At 36.5% G+C, this 26384-nt stretch overlaps 1 protein-coding gene across 1 annotated transcript in view; it reads right to left on the bottom strand.

Moving 5' to 3' along the window:
* Positions 1–25961, bottom strand: part of LOC135833369 (uncharacterized) — a 49784-nt gene extending 23823 nt beyond the window's left edge. Inside the window, exon 1 of the mRNA XM_065347177.1 lies at positions 23566–25961. Within this exon, the coding sequence (XP_065203249.1) occupies positions 23566–25597 (2032 nt within the window). The 5' untranslated portion in view covers positions 25598–25961. The remainder of the gene's footprint in view (positions 1–23565) is intronic.
* Positions 25962–26384: the final 423 nt, after the last annotated feature.

Below are 26384 nucleotides of genomic sequence, written 5' to 3'. Positions count from 1 at the left end.
AGCCAAAAATTTTAAATCTCAGTCGAGACGAAAATTTTGGCTTGTTTATGTTCGTATTTTTAAATATACCGTATATATTTAAATAAAAACAACATCGTGCATAGCTCTATGTATACTTGACCGAAAGATACATACGTAGAACGAGAGAGCACGCGACGTTATTATGCAAAGATTTCAACGTCCCTTTTGTCTCACGTCTATCGTCATCCTCATCACGTTTAGTCTCGTATGTCTACATACGTAAATTCCTATTTGTACCCCGACGAATTGAACCGTTAAGACGAAACTGAAAATTGTTCACGCTGCTGCAGCCACCGATTCCGAATGCTAACTGTGTTACAATAATTATACACCAATTATATACAGAAATTCTTGGCAAATATTATAGGAAACTCGAAGAGCGGTTTTTAATAGAAACTATCACGTCGCTATGCTCTCCACCACATACAGCGTGTCCTGAAAACGAAAATTCCGACTGATTTTATAATAATTTTGAGCTGAATGCAGGAGATCTATCGCAAAGGATCCTTTTTCAGTTTTCAATTCGAAAATAATCCCAGCAAGTATACAGGGTGTCCAAAAAATTTCAAAATGTAATGGGCTCTTTGGAGGATAGTATACTGAAACTCCCCTCATTACGACTATATGATTACTTCAGCTTATAATTTGCATCATGGCGGCCTTAGTACCTTTTGAGTGTGATTTTCGTGCAAATTTAGTACGAAAATGGATAAGCAGGGGTTATGAAGTCGGTGGCCCAAAAAAAAATCAAATCCATAGCATAAACGAGTCCGTTTCACGTCCCTTGGGCCAAAGTTCGTGAAAAATGACTTGCACAATGGGGATCGTGCCCACTTTAATTCAGAATAAACGAACTGTTGGGAAAGTATTCAGAAGTGACCTTTCGATCTATCAAAATGGGTCAACATTTCGCAAGAAATTCAAATATTTTTAGAAAAAAGTTTTCTCGAGGATTTTTGAAGAATCTTGGACCCAAAATTCAGTCATGATTTTTCAGATGTCTGAAAAAATGTCAAGTTACCCCTCAAAATGGATTAATCTTACGTATTTAGCGCAAAATTCAAATGTTTCAACATAAATATGTTTCGAGTATTTTTGAGGAATTTAGAGCTTTGACAATTTCCGGGATTTTTGAAAAAAGCGTTATGCGACCCATCAACATGGATTAAAATTTGGCCAGAAAATCAAAATTTTTCCACAAAAACTTTTTTAAAGCAATTTTGAAAAATTCTAGTTTCAAATTTGTTTGATTTTTGGAATTTTAATCCATTCTGATTTGTCACGTTACGACTTTTTTCAAAAATCACAAAAATTATGACCCAATTATAGTCTCAAAATTTGTCAAAACTGTCATAAAGAAGTTTTGGTAGAAAATTTTGAGTTTCTCTAGAAAATGTAACGCAGTTTGATAGTTGAATTGTGAGGTTTTGTACCAGAGATTCTCTGAGATTTATAATAAAGTTGTACTTGCAGTGGCGGATTTACCAAGCGGCGAAAGGGGCAGTAGCCCCCTGGGCCCCAAGGTACATTTGGGCCCAACAAAAGTAATTCAAACGATAGTTTGTTATTGCAGAATGAATGATTTAGGTATGTAATTAACATAACGATGTCATTTTTGCTAATTTAATAACACAGACATAATCCAATAAAATAGAGGAGTTCCTCTGTAAAGAGACCTACCTACTAGCTTGAAACCATCTCACAAGGGAACCTCTTGAGCTGTCCGCCTCCAATTTGAACGGGGCCGCGATTTTTGGAAAGAGCATGTTTTAAAACACCCAAATCCAAATTTTCAGCTGCCCAAGTTCATTTTTCGATTTTTTGCGAATTTTTGAAAATCTAAAATTGACTATTTTGTTGATTTATGCTTTTTTAAGAAATGTTGACGTAGATTCCTACTCTTCATACTTCGCGCCGCCAACTCACAAATACATGGTTATCAAGAATAACCATAAACAATAGGTCTCATCAACCAGAGCGACGTCATTCACATAATTGTAATGGTTGAGATAGTACTTATCTCAACATCTCTTCGTCTTAATATAACATCAACCATTATAATTTTGAATTTTTTTTGTTCTATTTTGTTTGAATTTTGTTTCGAAGCATCATTTCCTAAAAATATGGGAAATCCTAAAAGAAATGCAGGTGACCAAGCAGCAGCAGGTTCTGCATAAAAACAGTGCCGAAGATGACAAAAATTTGAGATTACTCGCGTTGGATAAACTGTATGTGACACCGCCATTCCAAATTAGAAATATCGCGTAGCACGAAAAGCTGTCCGGTCACCAAAATTTTAATGCTTGGAAAAGTATGGTCGAGCTCGATCTTCGAGCATTAAATTTGACTCCGTTTATTGAAAGTGACTATGGGATGGCGATCAATGTTTCTCCAGCAAAACGAGTAATGCTAGATGCACAGGCTGTACAATATCTCAGAGCATCAGTAAGTAAATCAATTTCTCAACGTATCTCAACAATTTTGACAGCATATAAGATGATGACATCTTTAATTGAATGGTTCGGTGGGAGCAGAACCCAAGATTATGTAATGCTACATGATAGATCCGTAAGATTAAAGTACAAAGCTGGTTTTGACGTCGAACGCTTTATAAGTGATTTTGAGAAAATGGTGGAAGATTACGATCAACTGGAAGTGAATTTTCCAGAAGAATATGTGAAAACTCTATTTTTACATAAGATCGAAAGTCGAGATGATCCAAAATCGCCGTTTTTCTCGTTTTTTACTACAATGTCATCGCTTCCGCAAGTAGACCTAAGTGTAATTAAAAAGCAGTTTTCCGAAATTGCCGTAAGTAAATGTTAAAAAATCAAATAATTTGAATAATTTAAAACGATTGTAATGGTTGAGATAGTACCTATCTCAACATCTCTTCGTCTTAGTATAACAAAAAAAGTACATACTTGATCAGTAAAAATGTTCAAAATAAGTCCTAAAACTGATATGAACCCTCAAATCCAAATTTCGCGATTTCCAGCCATTCTGGAGCCTCCAGCGCTATTTTTCAATTTCTCCAGAATTTTGAATTTGCTCCAGAAGGCGTGAATATGAAGTTGGGCAGCTAAAAATCTAGTGGTGTGTTGTACTCGATCTGTTTAACGAGTTTATCCACATTTGAGTCGATTCTGGAGCGGACACCTCAAGAGTGGTTTTTTGATCAGCTTTTTTCATCATAAAAATATCAAAAGATTAAAGGGAGGCCCAAGGAAGGCTGGAAACTGCAAAATTCGCTCTCGTGTGGTTAATTAATGACGAAATACCGCGATCTCGATGTTTAGCTGCCCAAATTCATATTCACGCCTTCTGGAGCAAATTCAAAATTCTGGAGAAATTGAAAAATAGCGCTGGAGGCTCCAGAATGGCTGGAAATCGCGAAATTTTGATTTGTGCGTTAATATCAGTTTTAGGACATATTTTGAACATTTTTACTGATCAAGTACGTACTTTTTTAAAAAAAGCATAAATCACCAAAATAGTCAATTTTGGATTTTCAAAAATTCGCCAAAAATCGAAAAATGAACTTGGGCAGCTGAAAATTTGGATTTGGGGGGTTTTAGAACATGCTCTTTCCAAAAATCGCGGTCCCGTTCAAATTGGAGGCGGGCTGGAATCGGCTACACCGCGTCGCCAGCCACAACGCTGCACTCACCATAGCCGCCGCCGCCGCCGATCATTTCGTCGTCGACGCAGGGCTCTACTTTCAGATCTGGTTTTCTGCATATCTTGCCCCTCCCTTCATCTCTATGCTTTCTACTCGCTTCTGTACTTCCAAATCCTTCGCTCTCTTCTCTATCTATTCAGTGTGATACGTACCTAGTAGGTACTTCGGCGAGTGTTATTCGCAATGGATTCCTGGGAAATCGAATTTAATTGTATTTCGCAAAAGTTAGATGAACGATTCAGAAAATATGATTCCAATTTACAACAACGCACGGAACAAAGAAGAAAGTGGCAGATGGAACGGAAAGATATATGCCTGTACAAATTGGAAATAGATTGGCATAGTGTATCCCGTAAGTAATTTATTATTGTTCAACTGTATTGACCACAAGTTTCGCTTTTTTTTGTTTTTTTTTTTGAAAAATTGACATGGATCTCATACTTTTTAGAAAAATTGCCAAGGAAGCGTACTTTTCCGCCAAAAATACTCCAAACGTCTCGTTTATTTTTGTGAAACGAAAGTTGCAAATACAATATAGTTCTCTCTTCTTTTTTTTTGGCAAAAATTAAGAAAAAGTAGGTATCATTTTTTTTACCAATAATTACCAAGTTCTACATTTTCACTACATGCCAAAAATTGTAAAAATTCTCGCTTCTTCAAAATCTGACAAAAATTTTTGCTTTTTAAAAAATTGACTCAAAGGCTATAGGTGGATGGATAAGTATGGCGAATTTGCCCTCGAGAGCTTCAGGGTTGATATTTGCATGGAAGGTGGGTACCCTTGAGCACCTTCAGTCATGAAAGTTTCAGACCCCCAGACCCCCCCCGTTTTTGAGAACCCCCCCTTTTTCTGAAATTACAATAAAAAAATTTTCTCAGCCCCATGTGAACCGATTTTTTCAATTTTTTGGTATGTTGTAAACATCCATAAGAGGTATCCCCACAAACATTTTCATCCCCCTCCCCCATATTTCCCCCCAAAATGACGTTTTTTAGCTTTGTTTGCCCGTTATAGCAATGATCATGATTCTGCACAAAAATGAGAATAGTATTTTTAAATGTGTTTTCGACCCCCAAAAAACATATATTTTTTCCAAAAAAAAAATTGAGCGGGGTAGAGGCACCTGAGGGGTGTGATTGAGAGTAGCATAAAATTTGACTTCATATTCGTGTTCGGGGTGTTTGATTCATATGAGAACGACACCAATATTATTATACAGCTCAACTTTTAATATAATAGTAAAAATTGAGGTGGGGGCAGAGGCACTGGAGGGGTGTGGTTGAGGGTGGCACAAAATTGGACGTCATATTCGTGTTCCGGGGGTTCGATTCATATGGAAACGACACCTCGTTTAGCGAAAACAACAATTTACACCAGAATCAATTTTTAACCCCCCTCTGTTGGTTTTTTCAATTTTTGACCACGACCCACCAAAATTTTTTTTTTGGAAAAAATATATGTTTTTTTGGTGGTCGAAAACACATTTAAAAATACTATTCTCATTTTTGTGCAGAATCATGATCATTGCTATAACGGGCAAACAAAGCTAAAAAACATCATTGTGGAGGGGGATACGGGGGGAGAGGGATGAAAATTTTTGTGGGGATACCTCTTATGGATGTTTACAACATACCAAAAAATTGAAAAAATCGGTTCACATGGGGCTGAGAATTTTTTTTTTATTGTAATTTCAAAAAAAGGGGGATTTCTCAAAAACGTGGGGGGAGGGGGTGTCTGGGGGTCTGAACTTTCGTGACGGAAGGTGCTCAAGGGTACCCACCTTCCATGCAAATATCAACCCTGAAGCTCTCGGGGCCAAATTTGCCATACCTATCCACCTATAGCCTTTGTCGTTTTTTAGTAGGCGTACTTGATGAAGTAAGTTTAATACTTACTCCCTGGGAAAGAATGTGACACTTAATTAAAGTAATGCTCAAACCTGAGGAAGTTGGATTCACACAGTAAAGTACTCACGATCAACTGTGTGAATCCAACTTCCTCAGGTTTGAGCATTACTTTAATTAAGTATCACATTCTTTCCCAGGGAGTAAGTATTAAACTTACTTCATCAAGTACAACTCTCACATTTGGCATATAATTATGTTCACGGCCTTAGCGCTAAAAGACCATCAAAAGAAATTTACTTTGTTCGATAGAGAAATAATGTGCTTAGTAAAAACTGTTAAAAAATTACAAAGATGGATTTACGGTTGTGTAGTACATGTAAGAACAAACTTATATCCAATAATCCAAAAATTCAGAGATTTAGCGCAAACCCATCGAAAAGCTGCTGGATGGATAACAACACTGAATGGTTTCGATTTACAATATGACATGGGATTTTCCAACAAAGCCCTATATAAAGTAAAGGCACCTGAATTGGTAATACGTTACTTCAAAACAGAATTAGCTCCATTTAAAGTCAATTTCTTGGAAGAAAACGTACCAAAACTAATGCACAAACTGAGGAATATTGCACTTGCACAATCCACAGACTTGGAATGCCAAATTATTTGAGATATTCTGGAAGAAAACGTCCCAGCTATTAATAAAAAACTAGTCGAAATTCAGAGGAAGAAAAGACTAAAATACTTAATTAAAGAAAATTCGTGCAAAAAGAAAGTCTTACATCGAATAACGGAGGAGGGCACACGGGTACCATACCTACTACGTAGATGAATTGTTTTACGATACCATAACATATCTACACAAAGAATATGGTCATGTCGGCGCTGCTAAATTAAACATGATTTTTAAAAGATTATATTACCATCCTGGATCTCTAGCATACATCAGACATCAGAGAAATATGTAACACATGCATAATCTGTGAAGTGAATAAAAATTACGAGATTCACAAACAAATAGAATATGGACAAATCGAGTCATACACAATAGGTGAAGTATTGTTAGCTGACATATTTGGCCCACTCCCGGCTAGAATAAAGATCCAAAACATATTCTAGTGGTAAAATGCGTATTCACCAATCACACTTGGTTAAGACCGTTAATGGATATTGAATGACACTTATCAAAAATCTCAAGAATCATAATCCAAGCAAACATTTTCATTGAAATATTTCAATTTTTTTGGGAAATTTTGACCCATTTTGATAAGTTACAAGGTCACTTTTGAATAACTCTACGACAGTTATTTTTTAGTTGAAATTTGGATAGAGGGCAACACTGAAATTTCTACAACATTTCAAGTACTCGATGAAATTATAATGTTGAAATTTACTTTATACCTTAATTACAACATGTTGAGTAGATTGGAGAAATGGAGATAGATTTCAAATCGTTCTGGAGCTTTCATGTATATTTTGAAAATATAACATTTTCAAAGTGTCACGAAATTCACACAAATTAACTTCATCACGAACGAGTGTAAGTACAACTGAAAGGTCTGTTTTCTTTACCGACTAGGCTATTGTCAAAACACATCGAAAATTAGCTGCATTTCCGCAGAACGACCGCTTTCAGGAAATGGGGTGAAAGTGGTGTCAATCGTTTGTGCTTCGTTTGTGTTCTTTTATGCACTTACTCTTTTTTTATGCTCCCCTCCACCCCTCAATTTAAGAAAAAAAACATTTTGGTCGACCTGGGAAAATAAAAATCGATGAAAATCGCCCCTTTTCACCCCTCTAATGCAAAGTGGACGATTTTCATTTCCCCAGAACGACCAAAATGTTTTTTTTTTTAAATTGAGGGGCGGAGGGGAGCACACAAAAAAGAGTAAGTGCACAAAAGAACACAAATGATTGACACCACTTTCACCCCACTACCTGAAAGTGGTCGTTCTGAGGAAATGCACCTTCACAAACGAGTACTACATACACAAAGTAAGGATACATTCTCGTAATTTTCGCGCTATTACCATATTTACCGCGATTTGTTTATTTTTGAAAAATATAAGAATAATGTTTGTCTGTTTGGTTGTATGATTGATTGAGAATTAGAATTTTAAACATTTGATGATTGGGAAATGGAATTTTTGAAATTTGAACTACGGTTTTGCTTTGGTTTGTTTATAACTTATTGAAGATGGAGAATATTCGTTCGTATGTACCGTGAACTAATTTCATTTTCGGAGAAATCTACGCCAATAACGATTTTAAGCGAGTTACAAAAATTGAGAGTAATTCAGGTGTGGAAAGATTGCCCACATTGTAATACTCCCCCCATACTACGAAGAACGGCACCTTTGGCAGTTGGTAAAACACAAAATATTAATCATTGGTAGCTCTGATTTTTAAAAAAAAAAATCCAGTAGTTTTCAAAATAAAAAATGAAAAAATGAAGTAGTTTTTGAAGTAATACAAAATTTAAAATTGTAGGATGCAAATGGGTAATGATAATGAGTCTTATGTTTTCGAGTGTAGATAGAAATCGGCAGGCTCCACAAAAAATGAAACTTCAGCGTACACACACCAACTCGTTCGAGATCAGATATTTCCTCTGACTACCAGTATCAATCTCCGTCACAAAAACACTACCCTGATGAAAAACATCCGGGCTACGAACGTCAGCTAATTTAATCGAACACCAGTTATATGAGTTACGAACATCGCAATATTAACTGGAAAACTTGAAATACGAAAGAGTCAACATCAAAGAAAATCCTTACGCTGCGCTGGAGGAAGAACTCTTCGTAAAAAAGAAAAATGCAACGTCATCGCTGCTAGGTCTTTTTTCCAGAATTCGAATCTTCCAATCTGTTTCCTGTTGGAAACTATGTTTTTATGGTCATCGGATCGGACATTTCGCTAGACGCCCACAAAAAATCAACGATAGTGTGAAGAAGAGTACCCTGCAGTGGCTCCAATACTGCAGGGACATCTGCTCACACCAATTACTTCGAATTCACGGCGATAATGGAGAAAATTTTAAAATCGGCGGCGTATGAGAAACGTACCTATTTGTGCAATTGAAAGAGATCGAGAAATGTTATCAACATAGCGGCTCCGATAGGGGCACCGGCGGAAGTTTCATCACTATAGCTGCCCTCCATGCCCACCCGGTCCTTGAGGATCCATCGAGTGCGAAAGGCACGTTAATGGAAAAAAGTAAAAAGTAAGTAAGAGTATAAACATAATCAAATAATTTTCAAATTTTTAAAAATTCATGTAAGTATTTTTCAAAAATAAACAAACATTGCGCGGAAATTACGCGAGGTACCCTTACTTGCACTGTGTAGAACTCGTTCGTCAAATTTACGATGTGTTTTGACGGTAGTCAGCAAAGAAAATAGACCTCAATTGAAGCTTGTTAGTATTGGTGACCATTTTTGGAAAAAATGCAATCCCCCAAAAATTTCTGGAGGCTTCAAAGCGGCTTAAAACCATCTCTAATCTACTTCACCATGTTAAAAATACGCCATAAACTAAATTCAATATTTTATTATGGTAAGTAATCGGTCAAGTAGCCTCCAACAATCGATTCAGCAGGTTGAAATCAAGTTATAAAGTGAATTTCAGCTCATCTAACTTTACTGCATAACATTTTGTTGAAATTTCAACTTTGAAAAATCTGCTGGAATGTTTCAGAACTGTTCGAAACAGTTCGAAACGGTTCCCTATCGATTCGGTGGTCAAAAATAGGGTACAAACCAAATTTTAGCTTTCTAGATCACTTCAGTAAAATTTTGAGTTTTTCTCATTTTGCCCCAAATTTGAGAATTTACCAAAAATCGAATACACTTTGGCAAGTAGGTACCTAAAATTTTAGACGATGATGAATTTTTATATAATCTTTTAATTTAGCTTTGTTCGGTTGAAAAATTTTCTGACAGTTGGCTACCTCCACTTCCAACTTTAGAAAATAATTATAATGAAAGGATATCGTCTTAGGTTGTTTCCAATACGAGGACCCAAAGTTGAAAAAGCACCTCAAATAACTAGTATTCATCATTTTTCCCACCTTAACCCACCAGAAGGCTGACAAAGGGGGAAGGGGGCCCCAGGCATAGTTTACACATTAGGGTGGTCTTTAAATACTATACATATGACCAGAGATGGAACGATTACCGATTATAATCGATTATAGTCGATTATAATCGGTCGATTAAAATAATCGGACAGCATCGATTAATCGGCCGATTAATCGAAGCTTGGCGCTACCTATATTGTACTAATATTTCAGGCTTTTTCATTGGTCAATGGTTAAGTTGCAATGGGCCAAGGTACCGATCGTTCCGCATGACGTCATGTTTTGCTGCGTTTGGCCGTCGATTAATCGGCCGATTAATCGATTATTTCCGATTATTTTGAAGAAAATCATCGATGTAGCATCGATTATAATCGATTCCATCTCTGCATATGACAAAAAAAAAATGGCGATTTCTTCACCTGCTCCTAGCCCTCAAAGTGGTGACCTCTGGTGAGAAAATAATTCCCAATTTTTTATTTTTTTCATTTTTAAAAATTCGGCCTGCGGTGGGCCTTTTAATTTTCAAAAATTTGAAAAAATCCAACTTCAAAGCAAAATTTTTAAAATTCAAAAATTTCAAGTTCAAACAATTTTGAAAAGTCTTTTTTGAATAAAATGAACTCTCATCAGGATATTAACTCCGTCCCTAGAAAACCAAGTCGGTTCCCTAGAATAGCTGAAATTCGTATTTTGCATTACATTTCAGCTATTTTAGGGGGTCAGTTTGGTTTTCAATACATGGGGCTAAAATCGTCAAAAGAGTTCATTTTTACTCGAAAGAGACTCTTTAGAGATATCAGAACTCAATTTTCAATTTTAAAATTCTACAGTGAATTTGTATTATATAAAATTTTTGACAATTGAGGGGTCCACACCTCAAAAATGGAAAAAATCAAAAATAGGGATTTTTTTCTCACCAGCATGAGTATGGCGTGTAAAGAAGTTGTATGTATGAAGGAATTATGTAAGAGGATACTCAAAATTTGTATTATTCCAACGATGTATGAAGACAACAAAGCAGCTATCAAAATTGCCAAAAACGAAGATTCAAACACTTTTAAGCACGTTGTAAAGTTGAGTTACCATTACATAAGGTATGAAGTAGTAAGGCGAAATTTGAGGTTGGAATTTATTAAAGGAGATAATCAAATTGCTGATTTCTTTACTAAAGCATTAAATAAAATAAAATTTTTGAAGTTTCGAAAGAAGTTGGTTGACGAAGTATAGATTGGTGAACAATTTTGATGATTTAAATTATTATTATTTTATACTTAATCTTTGATTTTATTTTTCAGACGCGATGAATATTTGATTTGATTGTTTTGGTTAATATTGATGGCGAATGGATGATGGTGATGTTTGGAACATGGAGTTTAACAAAAGTCGAAAATTATTTGCTGTATAGTTAAAATTTATAAAAAAAAAAAAAAAAAAAAAATATGGGGTGTATTGACAAATAGTTGGCTAGTATGTCCCGTACGTCGATCGTTGTAAATACGCGGAAATATAAATAAACAATTCATTCGTTTGGTCTCCGAGATACTGTGTACTTCTTTCTAGTATTGTAGATGTTGACCACTTCGGAGGTTGGGAGGGAAGAAAATCCCAACTTCGAAAATAAGGACCACCCCCTTCAGAAGATCAAGCAGATAAACAACGAAGCATATCTAGAAATTGTCATACAGAGCGTGCTTGTGAATCTATTCTTGCTGGACCAAATGTTTCGACAACTGAAGGACTTAGGCAATCATATCAGGATGATGTCTACACATCTTTAGGATTTCTTATCGAACAACCCAACTTTGAAGACTCCTATACCTCGAGACAAATTACTCAAGCAGACCAAAAATTAATTCAGTGGTTTTATCAATTCCAATTTTTGATGTATGAAGTTCAAACCACCGTTTCAAAGATCAACCGGTCCAAAATCTCAACACATTATACCTTAAAATGAGGTGAGGCGGGTTCTGCGCCAGGAGGCTCATTCAATACAAATATTCGAACCAAAAATAAAGTCAGCTCTTCCGACATTCGCTAAAGTTTTCTTCATAAATTCTGTTCGATGGTCTACTGAAGGATTTATCATTATTTACCTATATTTTGACCTTGAATAACCATTCATTCGGGAGGGGGGGGGGATTTTCACGAGAAACTACTCAACAGTAATTAAACTTATTGGAAAATACATTTTGAAAAAATTGCAATAAATTTTTTTTTAATGTTATTTTTAGTAACCTAATTTTCAAAATGGGACTTCTTCACGCGCACAGGGCCCCTAATTTTGACCAAATTTTAAAAAAAATTAAAAACTGGAGTAATATATCGATTGTTACTAATTTGACGGCGCTGAGTTCAAATATCGACTTATTTTTTCGATCTGACAACCGTAACCCTCTCCCTCATCCCACACACTACACCTAACACAACAAAAATACCAAAAAATTGATAGTAAAATATAGTGGAGTGGCAAATGAAAAAAAAACTGCATTTGATGAAAGAAGCGTGAATTTTGGTATGATGAATTTTTGAACCAAAATGAAGTTTTTAAGACCGGGAGCCACTCGAGCTCCCCCCTCCTTCAAGGGGGGTGGGGCTTACAATTTTTAAAATTTTCCTGTGGATAGAGTTTCAATCAGAAATTCAATATTATGGTGTCTGCTGTTAGATATTGATCAGCACTTTCTATTTTCACCATTGAAACCATCGTCCCCCCTCTCCCCCTTGCGTGGGGCTCAGCCCCCCAAATTGTGGATCTGGAAGACGTTGAAACTCGGAAATGTAATTACGTGAAAATATACTAAGTAAAGTGTACAAATAATTCTGGTGGTTAATTTTATGACTCCCTCCCCCCTCTGCCCCCTGTGGCACCTTAAAACTTGAAAAACGCGCAAAATTGCCACTTTAATGCCAAAACATGGTGGAAACGGTGAGCTAAATGCTAATTCTTCTTGAAACTGGTAAGAAACATTTATTGAAAGCAGTACGTAACTCGAAAAATGATGACTCCCCCCTTTACGCGCCCCCATCAACGCCCAATTGCAAAAAACACCCCACTGGTCAAAATTCCATCAGAATTGAAATATTAAGCCAGTTACTGTTCCATATTGATCGATATGTTCCGCTAAACGTGTTGGAATCATCGCATACCTCCCACCCCCTCATGGGGGCAGACCCCTAAAATGTGGAGTCGATGAAAACCCCACTTATTGAACTGAAATTCTGTAAATATGTACTTCTCTGGTCATGGGAATATATATAACGGTCCATTTCATCGATTACATTCCTCACCCCACCCCCTCCCCTCACCCTTTATATACCATTATACAAAATTTGATCAAAAAGTAACCCCTCGTGCTTTGTAGCACGCTCCATAGAAAAGTTACAGAAGTCGTTGTACACTTAATGGATAGAGAATTTCATCAGCTTTCCAACGGTATGTTTGTGATCATTGTGAGATGAAAACAAGCGAACCTGTGTCCATTAAAGTGAATGAAGGTTTGGGTTGTCTGTCCATGCGAAACCAATTTTTGAGTTTTCTGTCTCCTACTTTGTGTCGCGCTTCAGAGGAACGTTTCATTACAGAAGTTGTTTTATACTCGATCGATAGAGAATTTTATCAGCTTTCCAACGGTATATTTGTTAGATGAAAACGAGCAAACCTGTGTCCAACAAAGTGAATAAAGGTTGGGATGCTCGGGTCATTTGAAAGCAATTTTTGAATTTTCTGTCTCCTACTTTGTGTCGTGCTTTACAGGAATATTACGTTACAGAAGTTGTTTCATTTTCGATCGATAGAGAATTTTTTCAGCTTTCCAGTGGTATATTTGTGATCATTGTGAGATGAAAACAAGCGAATCTGTGTCCAATAAAGTGAATGAAGCTCTGGGGGCGTTTGGTTCAAGCAAGAAGCAATCGTTAAATTTTTGACAAATGGTCACCCCGGCCTTCATCTCACAATGATCACAAACATGCCGTTGGAAAGCTGATAAAATTGTCTATCGATCGAGTATAAAACAACTTCTGTAGTGTAACGATCCTCTGAAGCGCGAGCGCGAGCCAGTGGCGGACTGGGTCGGTTTGGGGCCCCTGGCGGATACACCGAATGAGGCCCTCAAAAATTTTCCCTTCCCCCTTAACAGTGGCGTGGCCAGGATTTTCTCAAGGAGGGGGCAAAACCAGATTTTAGGCATGCAAAATCGAAATTAGGGGTAATTTTCTGGAACCCTGTAGTAATGTGTGATGATTTTGTGATGATGAATGCAAAATTTCTGCCCGAGCGAAAATTTTTAGAAAAAATGGGTCCAAACAACAAAAAAAAAGTCTATTTTTGCATGTTTTATTTCAGATTTTTGCTCGCAAGGGGACAATGCCCCCCTTTGCTCTCTCTAGGCTACGCCAGTGCAACCTTAAGAATCTTTCTCGTGCTGTTTTTTTTTCAAGGTTTGGATACTTGAATGCAAGTTGTGGGATTGATTTTTGTTTTTGTCTTTTTATTCAATATTATAGCAAAAAAGAGGTGATTTTTTTAGGGAAGGCGGACGAAAAATTTTTCATATGAAAAAAATATCTACCAATTTTGACGAGTTTTTACAGTACTTTGTTAATTGATTGTACATATAATTCACATTTGAGCTCATGAAAAATTCTTATTTTCACTTTTGAAATTTTATGGAAGTTTCAAAAATGGATTTTTTTTGATAAGTATAGAGAAGAGATAGAAATTGACCCGAGCAAAGCGAGGGCAAAAGCGTTTAAAAATTCGTATTTCGAGAAGTAAAAATAACGATGTTTTAAAAATTTTCTTCACTTTTTTAGCTCAAAGACAAAATTTTAGAATTTGAATAACAGTTTGTTTTTAAAAAATTTCAAATTTGAAAATGAAAAGCAAACAGGCTCAGAGCGGAGTGAGAGCAAAAACTAATTTCGAGAAGTAGAAAGACAACGTCTTTTGGGTGGAAAAGTGCAGTTTTTTTTTGGTTAAAACATTTCTTGAAATTTGAATATCTATGTAGATTTTTATTAAAGCTAGACCTCAGTTTGAAAAAAAACCACAGAGGCCTAAGTGAAGCGAGGGCAGAAAATTTCAAAAATTTGTATTTCGAGAGGTAAAAAACAATGTTTTTTTGTGGTGACTGATGAGTTTATTTTTTTGAACACACAATTTTAGAATTTGAATATACTAATAATTGAAGGTTTAGATTTTTAAAAAAAGCAAGAAAACTGGCCCGATCGAAAGGAGGGCGAAAGCTTTTCAAGAATTTTTGTTAGAGAAAGTGAAAATATCATTTTTTTTTTGGTTGTTTAAACATGGCCCATGGGGGCCCCTGGGGTCCCTTGGTGTCTCGGGGCCCCTGGCGATCGCCAGGTAACATCATAGGCCAGTCCGCCACTGAGCGCGACACAAAGTAGGAGACAGAAAACTCAAAAATTGGTTTCGCATGGACAGACAACCCAAACCTTCATTCACTTTAATGGACACAGGTTCGCTTGTTTTCATCTCACAATGATCACAAACATACCGTTGGAAAGCTGATGAAATTCTCTATCCATTAAGTGTACAACGACTTCTGTAACTTTTCTATGGAGCGTGCTACAAAGCACGAGGGGTTACTTTTTGATCAAATTTTGTATAATGGTATATAAAGGGTGAGGGGAGGGGGTGGGGTGAGGAATGTAATCGATGAAATGGACCGTTATATATATTCCCATGACCAGAGAAGTACATATTTACAGAATTTCAGTTCAATAAGTGGGGTTTTCATCGACTCCACATTTTAGGGGTCTGCCCCCATGAGGGGGTGGGAGGTATGCGATGATTCCAACACGTTTAGCGGAACATATCGATCAATATGGAACAGTAACTGGCTTAATATTTCAATTCTGATGGAATTTTGACCAGTGGGGTGTTTTTTGCAATTGGGCGTTGATGGGGGCGCGTAAAGGGGGGAGTCATCATTTTTCGAGTTACGTACTGCTTTCAATAAATGTTTCTTACCAGTTTCAAGAAGAATTAGCATTTAGCTCACCGTTTCCACCATGTTTTGGCATTAAAGTGGCAATTTTGCGCGTTTTTCAAGTTTTAAGGTGCCACAGGGGGCAGAGGGGGGAGGGAGTCAAAAAATTAACCACCAGAATTATTTGTACACTTTACTTAGTATATTTTCACGTAATTACATTTCCGAGTTTCAACGTCTTCCAGATCCACAATTTGGGGGGCTGAGCCCCACGCAAGGGGGAGAGGGGGGACGATGGTTTCAATGGTGAAAATAGAAAGTGCTGATCAATATCTAACAGCAGACACCATAATATTGAATTTCTGATTGAAACTCTATCCACAGGAAAATTTTAAAAATTGTAAGCCCCACCCCCCTTGAAGGAGGGGGGAGCTCGAGTGGCTCCCGGTCTTAAAAACTTCATTTTGGTTCAAAAATTCATCATACCAAAATTCACGCTTCTTTCATCAAATGCAGTTTTCTTCTGTATTTCAGCTGTTTGCCACTCCACTAATAAGGTATACCGCTTCTCAAGTTTTCTAGGATACCTACTCGCTGACTTCGAATACCTCGCTAATTATTTAGATTCACAACTTCAACACCCTCAACGTTCCTTTTGACATTTATACCACTGCTTTAGCTTTACTACGATACGATGAATCAGACAGGAAGGCAATGAAGACACGGTATGTTATGCTTGAATTTGGAATGCGCGTCTCTCTGTCAAATTTCAAGTATGTGTGTAGCTTTGTACTCGTACGTGTAGGATACGGATACGTTTGCATAATACGGACGAAGAGTGAGGTAACCGGTAATACACTCGAACTCCGTACGAATGGAAATAAAAACAAATAACCGTGTCAAGTGGACCATTCTATCTCTATTTTTCTGTCTTTCTCGACGACCTGTATATGCTGTATGAGTGTGTGTAAGTGCGAATATAACTACATAGCGATATACTCGTATAGAAAACGCGTATTATTAATCGCTCGAGCATTTACTCATTTGGTAAAATGCCACTTGTGGCTGGACAAAAAAATCGAACGAGTGGCTATGGCTATGCGAATGCGGCTGTGGTTCATTTTGTATTGGTACATATATTCCGCGCTACGAGTCGTTTTCGTACATATTAGGTTGAGCTACATTTGTATACGCGACCTCATCTCGTAGATTTTCGTTGAAACGGGCTTTTCAAGCTTGGGCATCGTGAATTACTCGTAGTCAAAGGAAAAAGCGCCACGTCTGCGTTCGCTATAGTGAATTTACACACGTCGGAAACGTTGGCCAAAATCGGCCTGCATTTACTAGTCTAATACGGAAGTCGTAAATTTGCTGCTTGTTTTTATTATTGTTTTTATCTAGCGTATCTTTATGGTATCGCATGTACACGAATTACAACCAAGAGTGTGTATCAAATGATAGGGTATATTTTTTTCTCTAATTCAATTTTACCGCATAAAATTTCATTTATGGTTTACAAGAATGTTCCAGCAACCGACAACAGTTTGCTTCGAAGTGGTACTAGTCTTTTTTTAATGCGAATACGAGTTATGGGGTGTTCAAAAAATACGATTCGCTGACCTCGTTTTAGATTTTCAGACGTAAATGGTGAAATAGCCAAACTTCTGGAGAGAGGGAATTCACGAATTCTTCTGACCAGGGTGAAGCTAAGAGCCTGCCCTTCAGATCCATATTTTTAAATGTAGGATCGAAAATGTTGAATATGTGGTGTGACAATTAGTCCCTTTCTACCGATTTGAGAACATTTAACGTATGGTTCCAATCTCTGCTCATTTCATAAATGAAAAATTTTCAAAAAAAAAGAAATTATTCACTGTTGGCAGAATTTTTATGGATAACTTTCAAAAAGGATCCATGGACCAAAATGAAAGTACTAACTCCCCAATTCAGGAAAGTGTCATTTTAAAATGTTTACCCCCGTACTAGGGAGGATGGACCTTCAAAAAAGTGATTTTGGGGACGTGTTTGGAACTACAAAACCTCAACTGGTTTGTGTTGGGAGACGTCTCCCGATGCCAATGTAATTTTTTCCGTGGCACTCCTCACAACTGCATTCTATGGCACCTTGAATGCAATTTTTATGCATTTTTTACCATTTTTTAAGATGAAACCGCTTTAATAACGAGTATGATCATGACCTGGAACCAAGAAATTTTCGGACGTTTGTTAAACGAGCTATTTTGAAGCCCAACTACGCAAAAACGGCGAAAAAATACGACCACAAAAATTACCTACTGTTCAAGCGAAGCAAGAGTGAAAAAATTTCGAAAAAATAGTAGGTTCAAGAAACGAAAAAATATCCATTTTTGTATGTTCTATTTTGATTTAACAACGCCAAGGAGGGCAATGGCCCCTTTTATTCCTCCTTTGCGCATCCACTGATATTTGCACATTTGAAAATTGCGCACCCCAAAAATTTGTGCTCTGGGGGACGAATCCCACGGTTCTCCTTCCTACACCATTCGGTACTTGAATTGTGAAAAATTATATTTTTAATTTCAATGAATAAGTATTTTAATGTGTGATGTGGTTTTTAATTTGTTTTGTGTTTTAGAAGTGGTTTTAAATAGTAAAGGTAAGTATTTTTTTATAATTAATGTATAAAGTACACCATTCACATATTAATTTCATTTTATTATTTTGATAAAACAGATAGGAAAGGTAAAAAAAAAGTATTGGAAGGCAAGTACATATTCGTCAACGGATGCGAAGACTGAAAGTAAATAACAAATCAAAAATAGTAGATACTCGCACAAATGAAGCTAATTCGGTAGGCACTAACAATATTACATTTCAAAGAGTGACAGAATATTGAAGGAGATCATTTGATATAATCCTACTGTTTTTATTTTGATACATCATAGAACATTTAGAGTGATGAAAGTATTCTTATAAACAACTAAAGTGATAATATGGAAATTGATATTCATCAACAGAAATCAGGTAATTCGGATAGTATCTTGATAAAGTATAGGTACCTTACCTACATTATTAAATTTTAAAGTGGCCCAGGTTAGGAAAAATGTAACGACTTTATTCTAACAAATTGATGCACATACAAAATGTTTTCAGTCAACCTGGTAGTATTAATGTCTCCTTACTCACATAAAATGTGCCATAATGCCAACAACCACTTGTGACGCATGTAGAGTGTGAAATACCATCTCCAAAAAATTTTTTTTTTTTGGAAAAATAGTCATTATAAAACATATTTTATGTGAAATACATTATAAAAAAAAGTTACTTTTCATCAAATACTTCCAGATTGCTTGAAATTTTTTTTTATGATTATCAATTTGTCAGAATGCACTTCAATTTTTGAACTGATTTTCCTGTACTAAAGGGTTGATATGTAGTGTAGGAGGGAGAAGGTGAGAGATGTCATATTGGCCTGGTCTGTATACGTGATATGTAGTGTAGGAGGGAGAAGGTGAGAGATGTCATATTGGCCTGGTCTGTATACGTGACATTATACAAATCATTGGCTAGTATACTTGGGAATCAGCTTTGTTAACAACAAAGCTGAGCTCGTCATTATGTATTTCGGACCGGCAATGTAAAGACATAATCGCGTTAATAATTGATTTAATTCAACTTTCATGGTTAATTCTACTCGGGTTACAATACAATTTTATTTAAAAGTTATTATTTTATTTTAAGTGAAACGTTGTCGCTTTTGACAAAATAAATATTATTTACCCGTTTCTGACCTATTTTATATCACGATTAGTTATTTCGGTTGTGCTTGAGTGAGCTGTTTTGTGTAAGAAAGCCAAGTTATTCTATACGAGGGATTATTACCCACCTCTAGAGTAATCATTATCATACAGGGTGGACAGAAATATCGGGTACCCCTAAAAAAGTTTTCTGCTCAATACTTCGGTTGGTCACAGTGAATGATAATAATGGTAGCACATGATTGGTTGTTAGACTGGAGAGATAACATTTCACCAATCATATGCATCTATTTCACGTTGCCAACCTATATTTTCAATGAAAAACTTTCTTAGGGGTACCCGATATTTCTGTCCACCCTGTATATGTAAACCTCAGGTAACTTCATAGAATTAATCTATCAAAGGCATCATAATAATTTAATTTCATAATTATGTGTGTGTAATGTATTTTACTTTTAAATTTTTATTCAATTTTCAGAATGCCGACAACGTAAAACTGATGATGAATTGCAATCAGATTTTTATGAGAATAATAATCCAGACACTTTGGTATGCGTCTACTTATCCATCATACAAATTTAATACCTGTACAATGTTGCAAAAACTATAGCATGATTTTTCATCATTTTGAGAGCACTGTTAGTGATGTTGATCTTGATCTGATCTGAATTACGAACTTGATCTTTATAATATTGATAGTACAATGATTAGTACCAGAATTGTTATTTCGACGAAGATATCCCCACTTGGCAGGCGGTAATTGAATCAACAACAGAAGAAGGCGCCATCGTGGTACGTTACAGTGTTACTCAAAAGTCAAAATTCTTACATCATTTGGAAATTATAACTGATTGTTTCAATTTGAAGGGAGTGAAATTCTGCAGCGTTGGTGATTGATGGCATGGGCCTGCTGCATTCAACAGTGTTTTCCAGTAAGTAATGTGTATATAAAATGATTGATGAAATAGAAGACAGCTTATTATTGAAGAGAGTAACAGGCCTATGCACTTCAAATAGATGCATTCGAACTGATTTCACTAATCTGGAGAACATGAGAAGTGAATGGATTAGTAATGCAGCCACTTTTAATAAGATTCAAGGTGGCCATGCATCGGCAAAAATTGGTCAAAATTCTTATCAGTAGAAGCCAATGAGAATCTCTTCGTAGAATTTCTATAGGAGCGTTGATGTCAAGCATCATCTATTGGTTGCTTAAAAAATTACTTTTCTCATGGGAAGCAGTCAGTGAAGGAATAGATTCGATTATAACACCAGAATTAGAAAGTGATCATGAAGAAGGAGATACAAATTGAAGAATACTTACTTATGATGATTAAAATTATCTGTTTTCTCATATTCATGTTCCAACAGGGGGTATGCTAGTCTGCCATTTTCTTACGAACGCGAATTTTTCATAAGTCAAAAACTACGACATACTTTGCAAAAATTTTACATCATGTTGTCCTTTTTTGTAAAAAATGAAAAAATATGACCAATTATGCAAAAATCTTGAAATTTCATGCTGTAGAACCTAATAAATCTAAAATAATAATAATAATAATTGAAACAGAAAAATTTTGCAACTTTTTTCATTTTTTTCAAAATCTTAGGTTCTTACTGCATACAATTTTGAGATTTTTGCAAGATTTGTTAATATTTTCATTTTTTATAAAAATGGACTCCATGATGTAAAATTTTGAAAATGCTGTAGGCTTTCAACTTGAAAAAAAATCGTTTTTGTAAGAAAATGGCGGACCAGCATACCTCCCACAACAGTAACTTGAAATGAAAGGGAGACATACCTTTGTGCTAGGTATTGATTGTTTTATACCTAGTAGTAATTAATGTAAATTGCTTTATAAATCGTGAAAGTTGTTGTGTGTTGGTGAGCAATAGTATTGCTGGGTGACCCAGATGCTGTTACTTCTTCACACCCACGTCAAATTCGTGATTTTATAAAAACTATACACGTTTAAAAATTATAGTTTGATCTAAAAAAAAAAAGAAGAAGTAGTCAAAAATACTTACAAACAAATAAATGGGTGATAAGATGGAAAATGATGAAAAACTGAAAAACGAATATTTTGAAGAGATGAAAAATTTCAAAGAATCGTATTCCAACTACAAACTTTATTCAACTGTAGAGTACCAAAAAAAATATGACGAAATGGTAGACCAGTACCTCGATAATAGAAGAGCAGGTACATAGTTATTATTTTCAAAAAACAATATTGTGGTAATATATTTTGTAATACTTCCCTATAGAAGATGCCTATTATGGCCAAATGTACGAAACAATATGGAAATGCGAAGAAGAAAGAATGGAAAGAAAACTGGAAAAATGTACTACATATAACCAATACACCTAAAAATCAAATAAACGAAAAGGCAGAAAAATATATACTGAAGAAACGTCTTTTGTTTACAGATTATGATGTAATTTTCGGAATGGATGTACTCGGAAAAATGAGGGAAATTCGATAGATCAATTTTCAAAAAGGATTACAAAATGAAAAAACTACATAAAATGCATGATGCTCAAAGTTTGAAAGTTTGCCCATCAATTTGTGAAAAAAATAAAATTTTGAAAAAAATGGAGAACTTTCAAGTAATAATAATATTTCAACCTATGATTAATTCAAATATTTTGATGAAAATGTTCAGAATATTTTTGAAAAATTCGTTAAAGAATTCCAAATAATTAATCAAAAAAATGTTGAAATTTTACAAAAAATACAGATAATATTTTGAAGAAAATGTTTTCGACCATTTTATGAAAAAAATTGGCAAAAATTTCATCAAAAGTTTCGATATTTTAAAACCAAGTCCATTATAGTACATAACCTAATAAAATATATAAAAATTCATTAAATAATTTAATTTATTAAGGAATTTAATCACATTTTGAAAATTCACCTGAATACAAACATGCCATTTCCAATTCATAAAAGATTTGAACATTTTAACCAAAACAAAAAATTAATTCACTATTTCATTTTATAGGCATGTCTTTGATCACAATCAAAGAATTGAAATTGGAAATGGTTGGTTGGGCACTGGAGTGACGAATTCAAGGGAAAAGTGAACAATTAACAGGAAAAACCAGTAACAAACCCTACTTCCATTTTACGGTTTTCGACGGAGAAAAAAGCATCAAAGTAAATTGTTTCAACAATGTATGTATCCGGTGGTATGGTTTCGTAAACTCAGGTAAAGATATATCTATACACAATGGGAATGTTGTAGGCAACAATATGAAAGGGGGAACTTTGGAAATAACACTCAACGAACAATCGACAATCGAAGAAGGAATAACGAAGGTATTGCCAGACCACGAAAAGTTCATAGAAATTGGAAAAATTACGGATACTTACTCAATTAAAAATTTAATTATATCCCGAATTAAAATACCTAATTGTAAAAATGTTACTTGAGCAAAATTGATCGATTTATGGAAAGAGTCCAACACTGTGGTCACAATGAAAAATGGTTGCAATTTTCGAGTTCAGCACAAAATTTTATACCATTTTGAGGGGTCGAATGATATTATCGAATAGACAATGCAGTGCTGAATTCTAGTGGTGGGGGAGAGGGGAGTTGAGAAGCCTATTAAAGCACATGAAATCGCATTGTGATCGTATTTTTACACCGTTTTTTGCGTACTTGAGCTTCAAATAGCCTTTTTTTAAACAAACATCCAACAATTTCTTGGTTCCAGGCCATACTCCGGTCCTCGGAGCAGTTTTGCCATCAAAATTGGCCAAAAATGCATAAAAATTGCATTCAAAAAGCCATAGAATGCAGTTGTGCTGGACGTCAAGGAAAAAATTACACATTTGGCATCGAGAGAAGTCCCTTAACATTATTACCCCACTTGGATTTTGGGGTTCCAACCATGTCCCCAAAATCACTTTTCAGAGGGCCTTATCTCTACCCTTCTCACTTGTGCAGACTAAAAATTTGAAAATTGCACTTTAATGGATGGGACAAGTAGTACTTTCATCATGGCAGCGTGTTTTTTTGGTTTCCGAAAAAAATTACAAAATAAACCTCAAGAGAATTTTCTCGTGTATGGATTTTAATCTAAACCTGCCCAGCACTACTACGAGTAGGTAATTATCACTTCAGGACGAATATTAGGGTGATCGAGTTGTTAATCAAGTATAATCCAGCAATCAAAAGACGTTAAATCACTCCAAAGGGCAGGGGTAGGGACTACTACTCTTATAGAAATCAACATACCGTCGCTATCTTCATCAGAATCCGTCTCTTCATCCGATTCTTCCTCCTCCGACTCTTCACTTTCGCTTTCTTCGGTCGGGAACCATCCGTTAATTTCGGCGATCTCTTCTTCTTCTTCCAAGTCAGTTTTGCCAACATCGACCATTTTCCAATTAATGGATCGTTTTCTTCTCGGAGACACCGGTTGACTCTCATCAGGGATGGTAGTTTCGCTGGTACCATTTTGAGCAGGGGCAACATCGTCGGTCACTTTGGCGGCAGATTTCTTCTTCGATATCTTATTATTATTTTTATCCGTCGATTTCGTGCTCACCTTGACGGATTTATTCGAGATCTTCTTCTTGGTGGATTTCTTCACAACTTTGGTAGCAATTTTGGCCACTTCTTCTGTCGCATTCGCATCTTTTTCGGCGGAAACCTTCTTCTTGACCAGTTTCACTTGAGCGTTTGTTTTATTCGGAGATTTTTTAGTCAGAGTCACGTCGGTGGCACTTTTTTGCAGATCATTTTTCGAAACAGTTTTCGCAGCCACTTTTTCTACTATTTTTTTCGGTTGAGCTGGTAATTTGGCTTTGGCTGGTTCTACTTTTGGTACAGATTCGTTCGAGTCGATCAAAGCTTTGCTGCTTTTGCTCAGTTCAATGACACGGACTGGTTTAGGAGGGTCGACGGTCACTTGAGCGGGTACATCGCTAATCAAAGCTACAGAGCTGCTTTTGTTTAACTCGATTTTTTGAGGAAACTTGGGCGGGTCGAGTTCCTTCCTTAGGACTGATTGGGGAGCAATGGCCGGAGAAGTTTTGCTTTTAGTTATTTCCAATTTTGAGACGATAGTTTTAGGTTGTTCGAATTTCTTTGGTTCGATTTTTGGAGCTAGTTTTTTAACAGGGTCTTCGGGTTTGGTATCTTTGAGTATTTTCTTATTCAATGTTATCTGCTCGGATAACGTTTCGACAGCTTTTTTCTTCAGTTTAACTTTCTTTCCGGTTTGTTTGTTTAGATTTTGGTCTTCTTCGACTCGAGCAGGGTCTTCTTTCTTTTCGGGTTTTTTCAAAACGAATGTGACCGTCGTCTCTGGAGATCTTTCCGGCGACTCTTCGATAATAACGTCGTAATTTAGCTTCTTGCCCAGAGTATTAGCATCATCTTTGGAGGCTTCTGAACTGATCGTCGTTGGTTTAATTTCCTTATCGATATCGCTGGCAGCTTTGGTAACCGATACAGCTGGTACACTTTCATCTACACTCGGAGATCTGGCAACTTGAGCGTTTAATTTTTCAATAAAATTGCATAAAGATTCTGAGCAACGAACGCCTCCGTTCATTTCGCTGAAATCGACCGAATGTCTCTTATTACTCTTTTTCTTCGGTTTAATCGAACTAGTTTGCAAGCAATCGAAACTATTACGACGATCTGGTACTCCATTCGTCCTGGCGATCTCCTCCATGATAAGACTATCGAATATGGCCGCTTCTTCCTTGAGCAGTTCGTCGGTAACCGAGCTCTTTCTACTGGCCGGGATCAGGATACCATCTTCGGTGATCAAGCTCGGTTTACGACGATTGGTCGATATATGTCTGCGAATCGGAGCACTGCTGGCTATTTTCACCGGTTCTCTGGCATTCGACGATTTATCAGGAATGGTGAACTTCTCCACTAATCTCCTACCTGGTGACTTTTGCCTCAGCAGGGCTGGATTGTCTTTCATGTTGGACATTTTCAATCTGACAACCGTTCTGCCTCTGTGAATCGTTCCATAGGAAGCTGTGCTCGGCGTGTTTGTTTTACGAAGTGGTAATTGGGACGATGAGACGTCGATGTTGGCTGTGTCGATGGATATAGGTCTGGCCGGATGGTAATACCCCCTCGTCGCAGATGCTGGGCTGGAGTATAGATGAGATGAGCTGGCAGTGGATGGGATGACAGGCGACGAATATAGAGCATTGGACATACGAGCCGATAAACTATACGGCGAATAATAATAAGCGGACGAGTACGACGATAAATTATTGTAATCGGAGAAGACGGGCATTTTGAATACGGCCAAATATCAATTTACAAAAACATACTCGACACGACGTGCGAAATTATATTTTAATCAAACATCTCTCGTCGCGAATCGCATTACCATGCATTTTGAACACATCTCGAACCGAAATTAAGCGCTCTCAATCACGACGAGCATCTCTCTTAATCGAATTTCAACACGAAATTACTCCAGTCAGCGCGTTAAAATGGTAAACAGGTCGAAGACGAGGCGAAAAAATAACACTCGGATAAACAATTCGCTCGAAAGAAACAAAAAGAGTGGAAAAAAAGACAACACATTAACGTAATGCGAATCGAAACCCGAGTTATTCGCGGCTCAACGCTAAAACCAAAACTAAAACGATGAAACTAATTTCTTTGCCAAGTTATACTTGGTGCCGGAACAAAATTATCAGCTTAGGATGCATCTTAATCGCGAGAAATGCCAAAAAATATGCGGGTGGCGGGTTAGCGACGTGAAGAGGGACCCTCATATACTCTATCTATCGTTCGGTCAAATAGCCTATACACATCTCGAACTCGTTCGCCCTTAAGTGGATTTTGAATTACACCCCTCATCTATAGTATCTAGCCCTTGTTCGCCTCATCATCGAATCAACTTCAATCAACCGATCACATTATTTATTGTAGTAACGCAACGTAATTGAGAACTAATTAAGAATCGGTCACTAACCTACTACACGCCCTCGCAATTCCAACACTAAAATACCTACTCGTAGTCGATTAAATTGCGACCGGCGACCCGGCGCGACCCGAACGAGTCGACTCAT

Source organism: Planococcus citri, chromosome 1, assembly GCF_950023065.1.
Source record: "Planococcus citri chromosome 1, ihPlaCitr1.1, whole genome shotgun sequence".
Taxonomy (NCBI): Eukaryota; Metazoa; Arthropoda; class Insecta; order Hemiptera; family Pseudococcidae; genus Planococcus; species Planococcus citri.
Note: the sequence above shows the minus strand (reverse complement) of the source record. Positions and strands in the feature narration are given on the sequence as shown.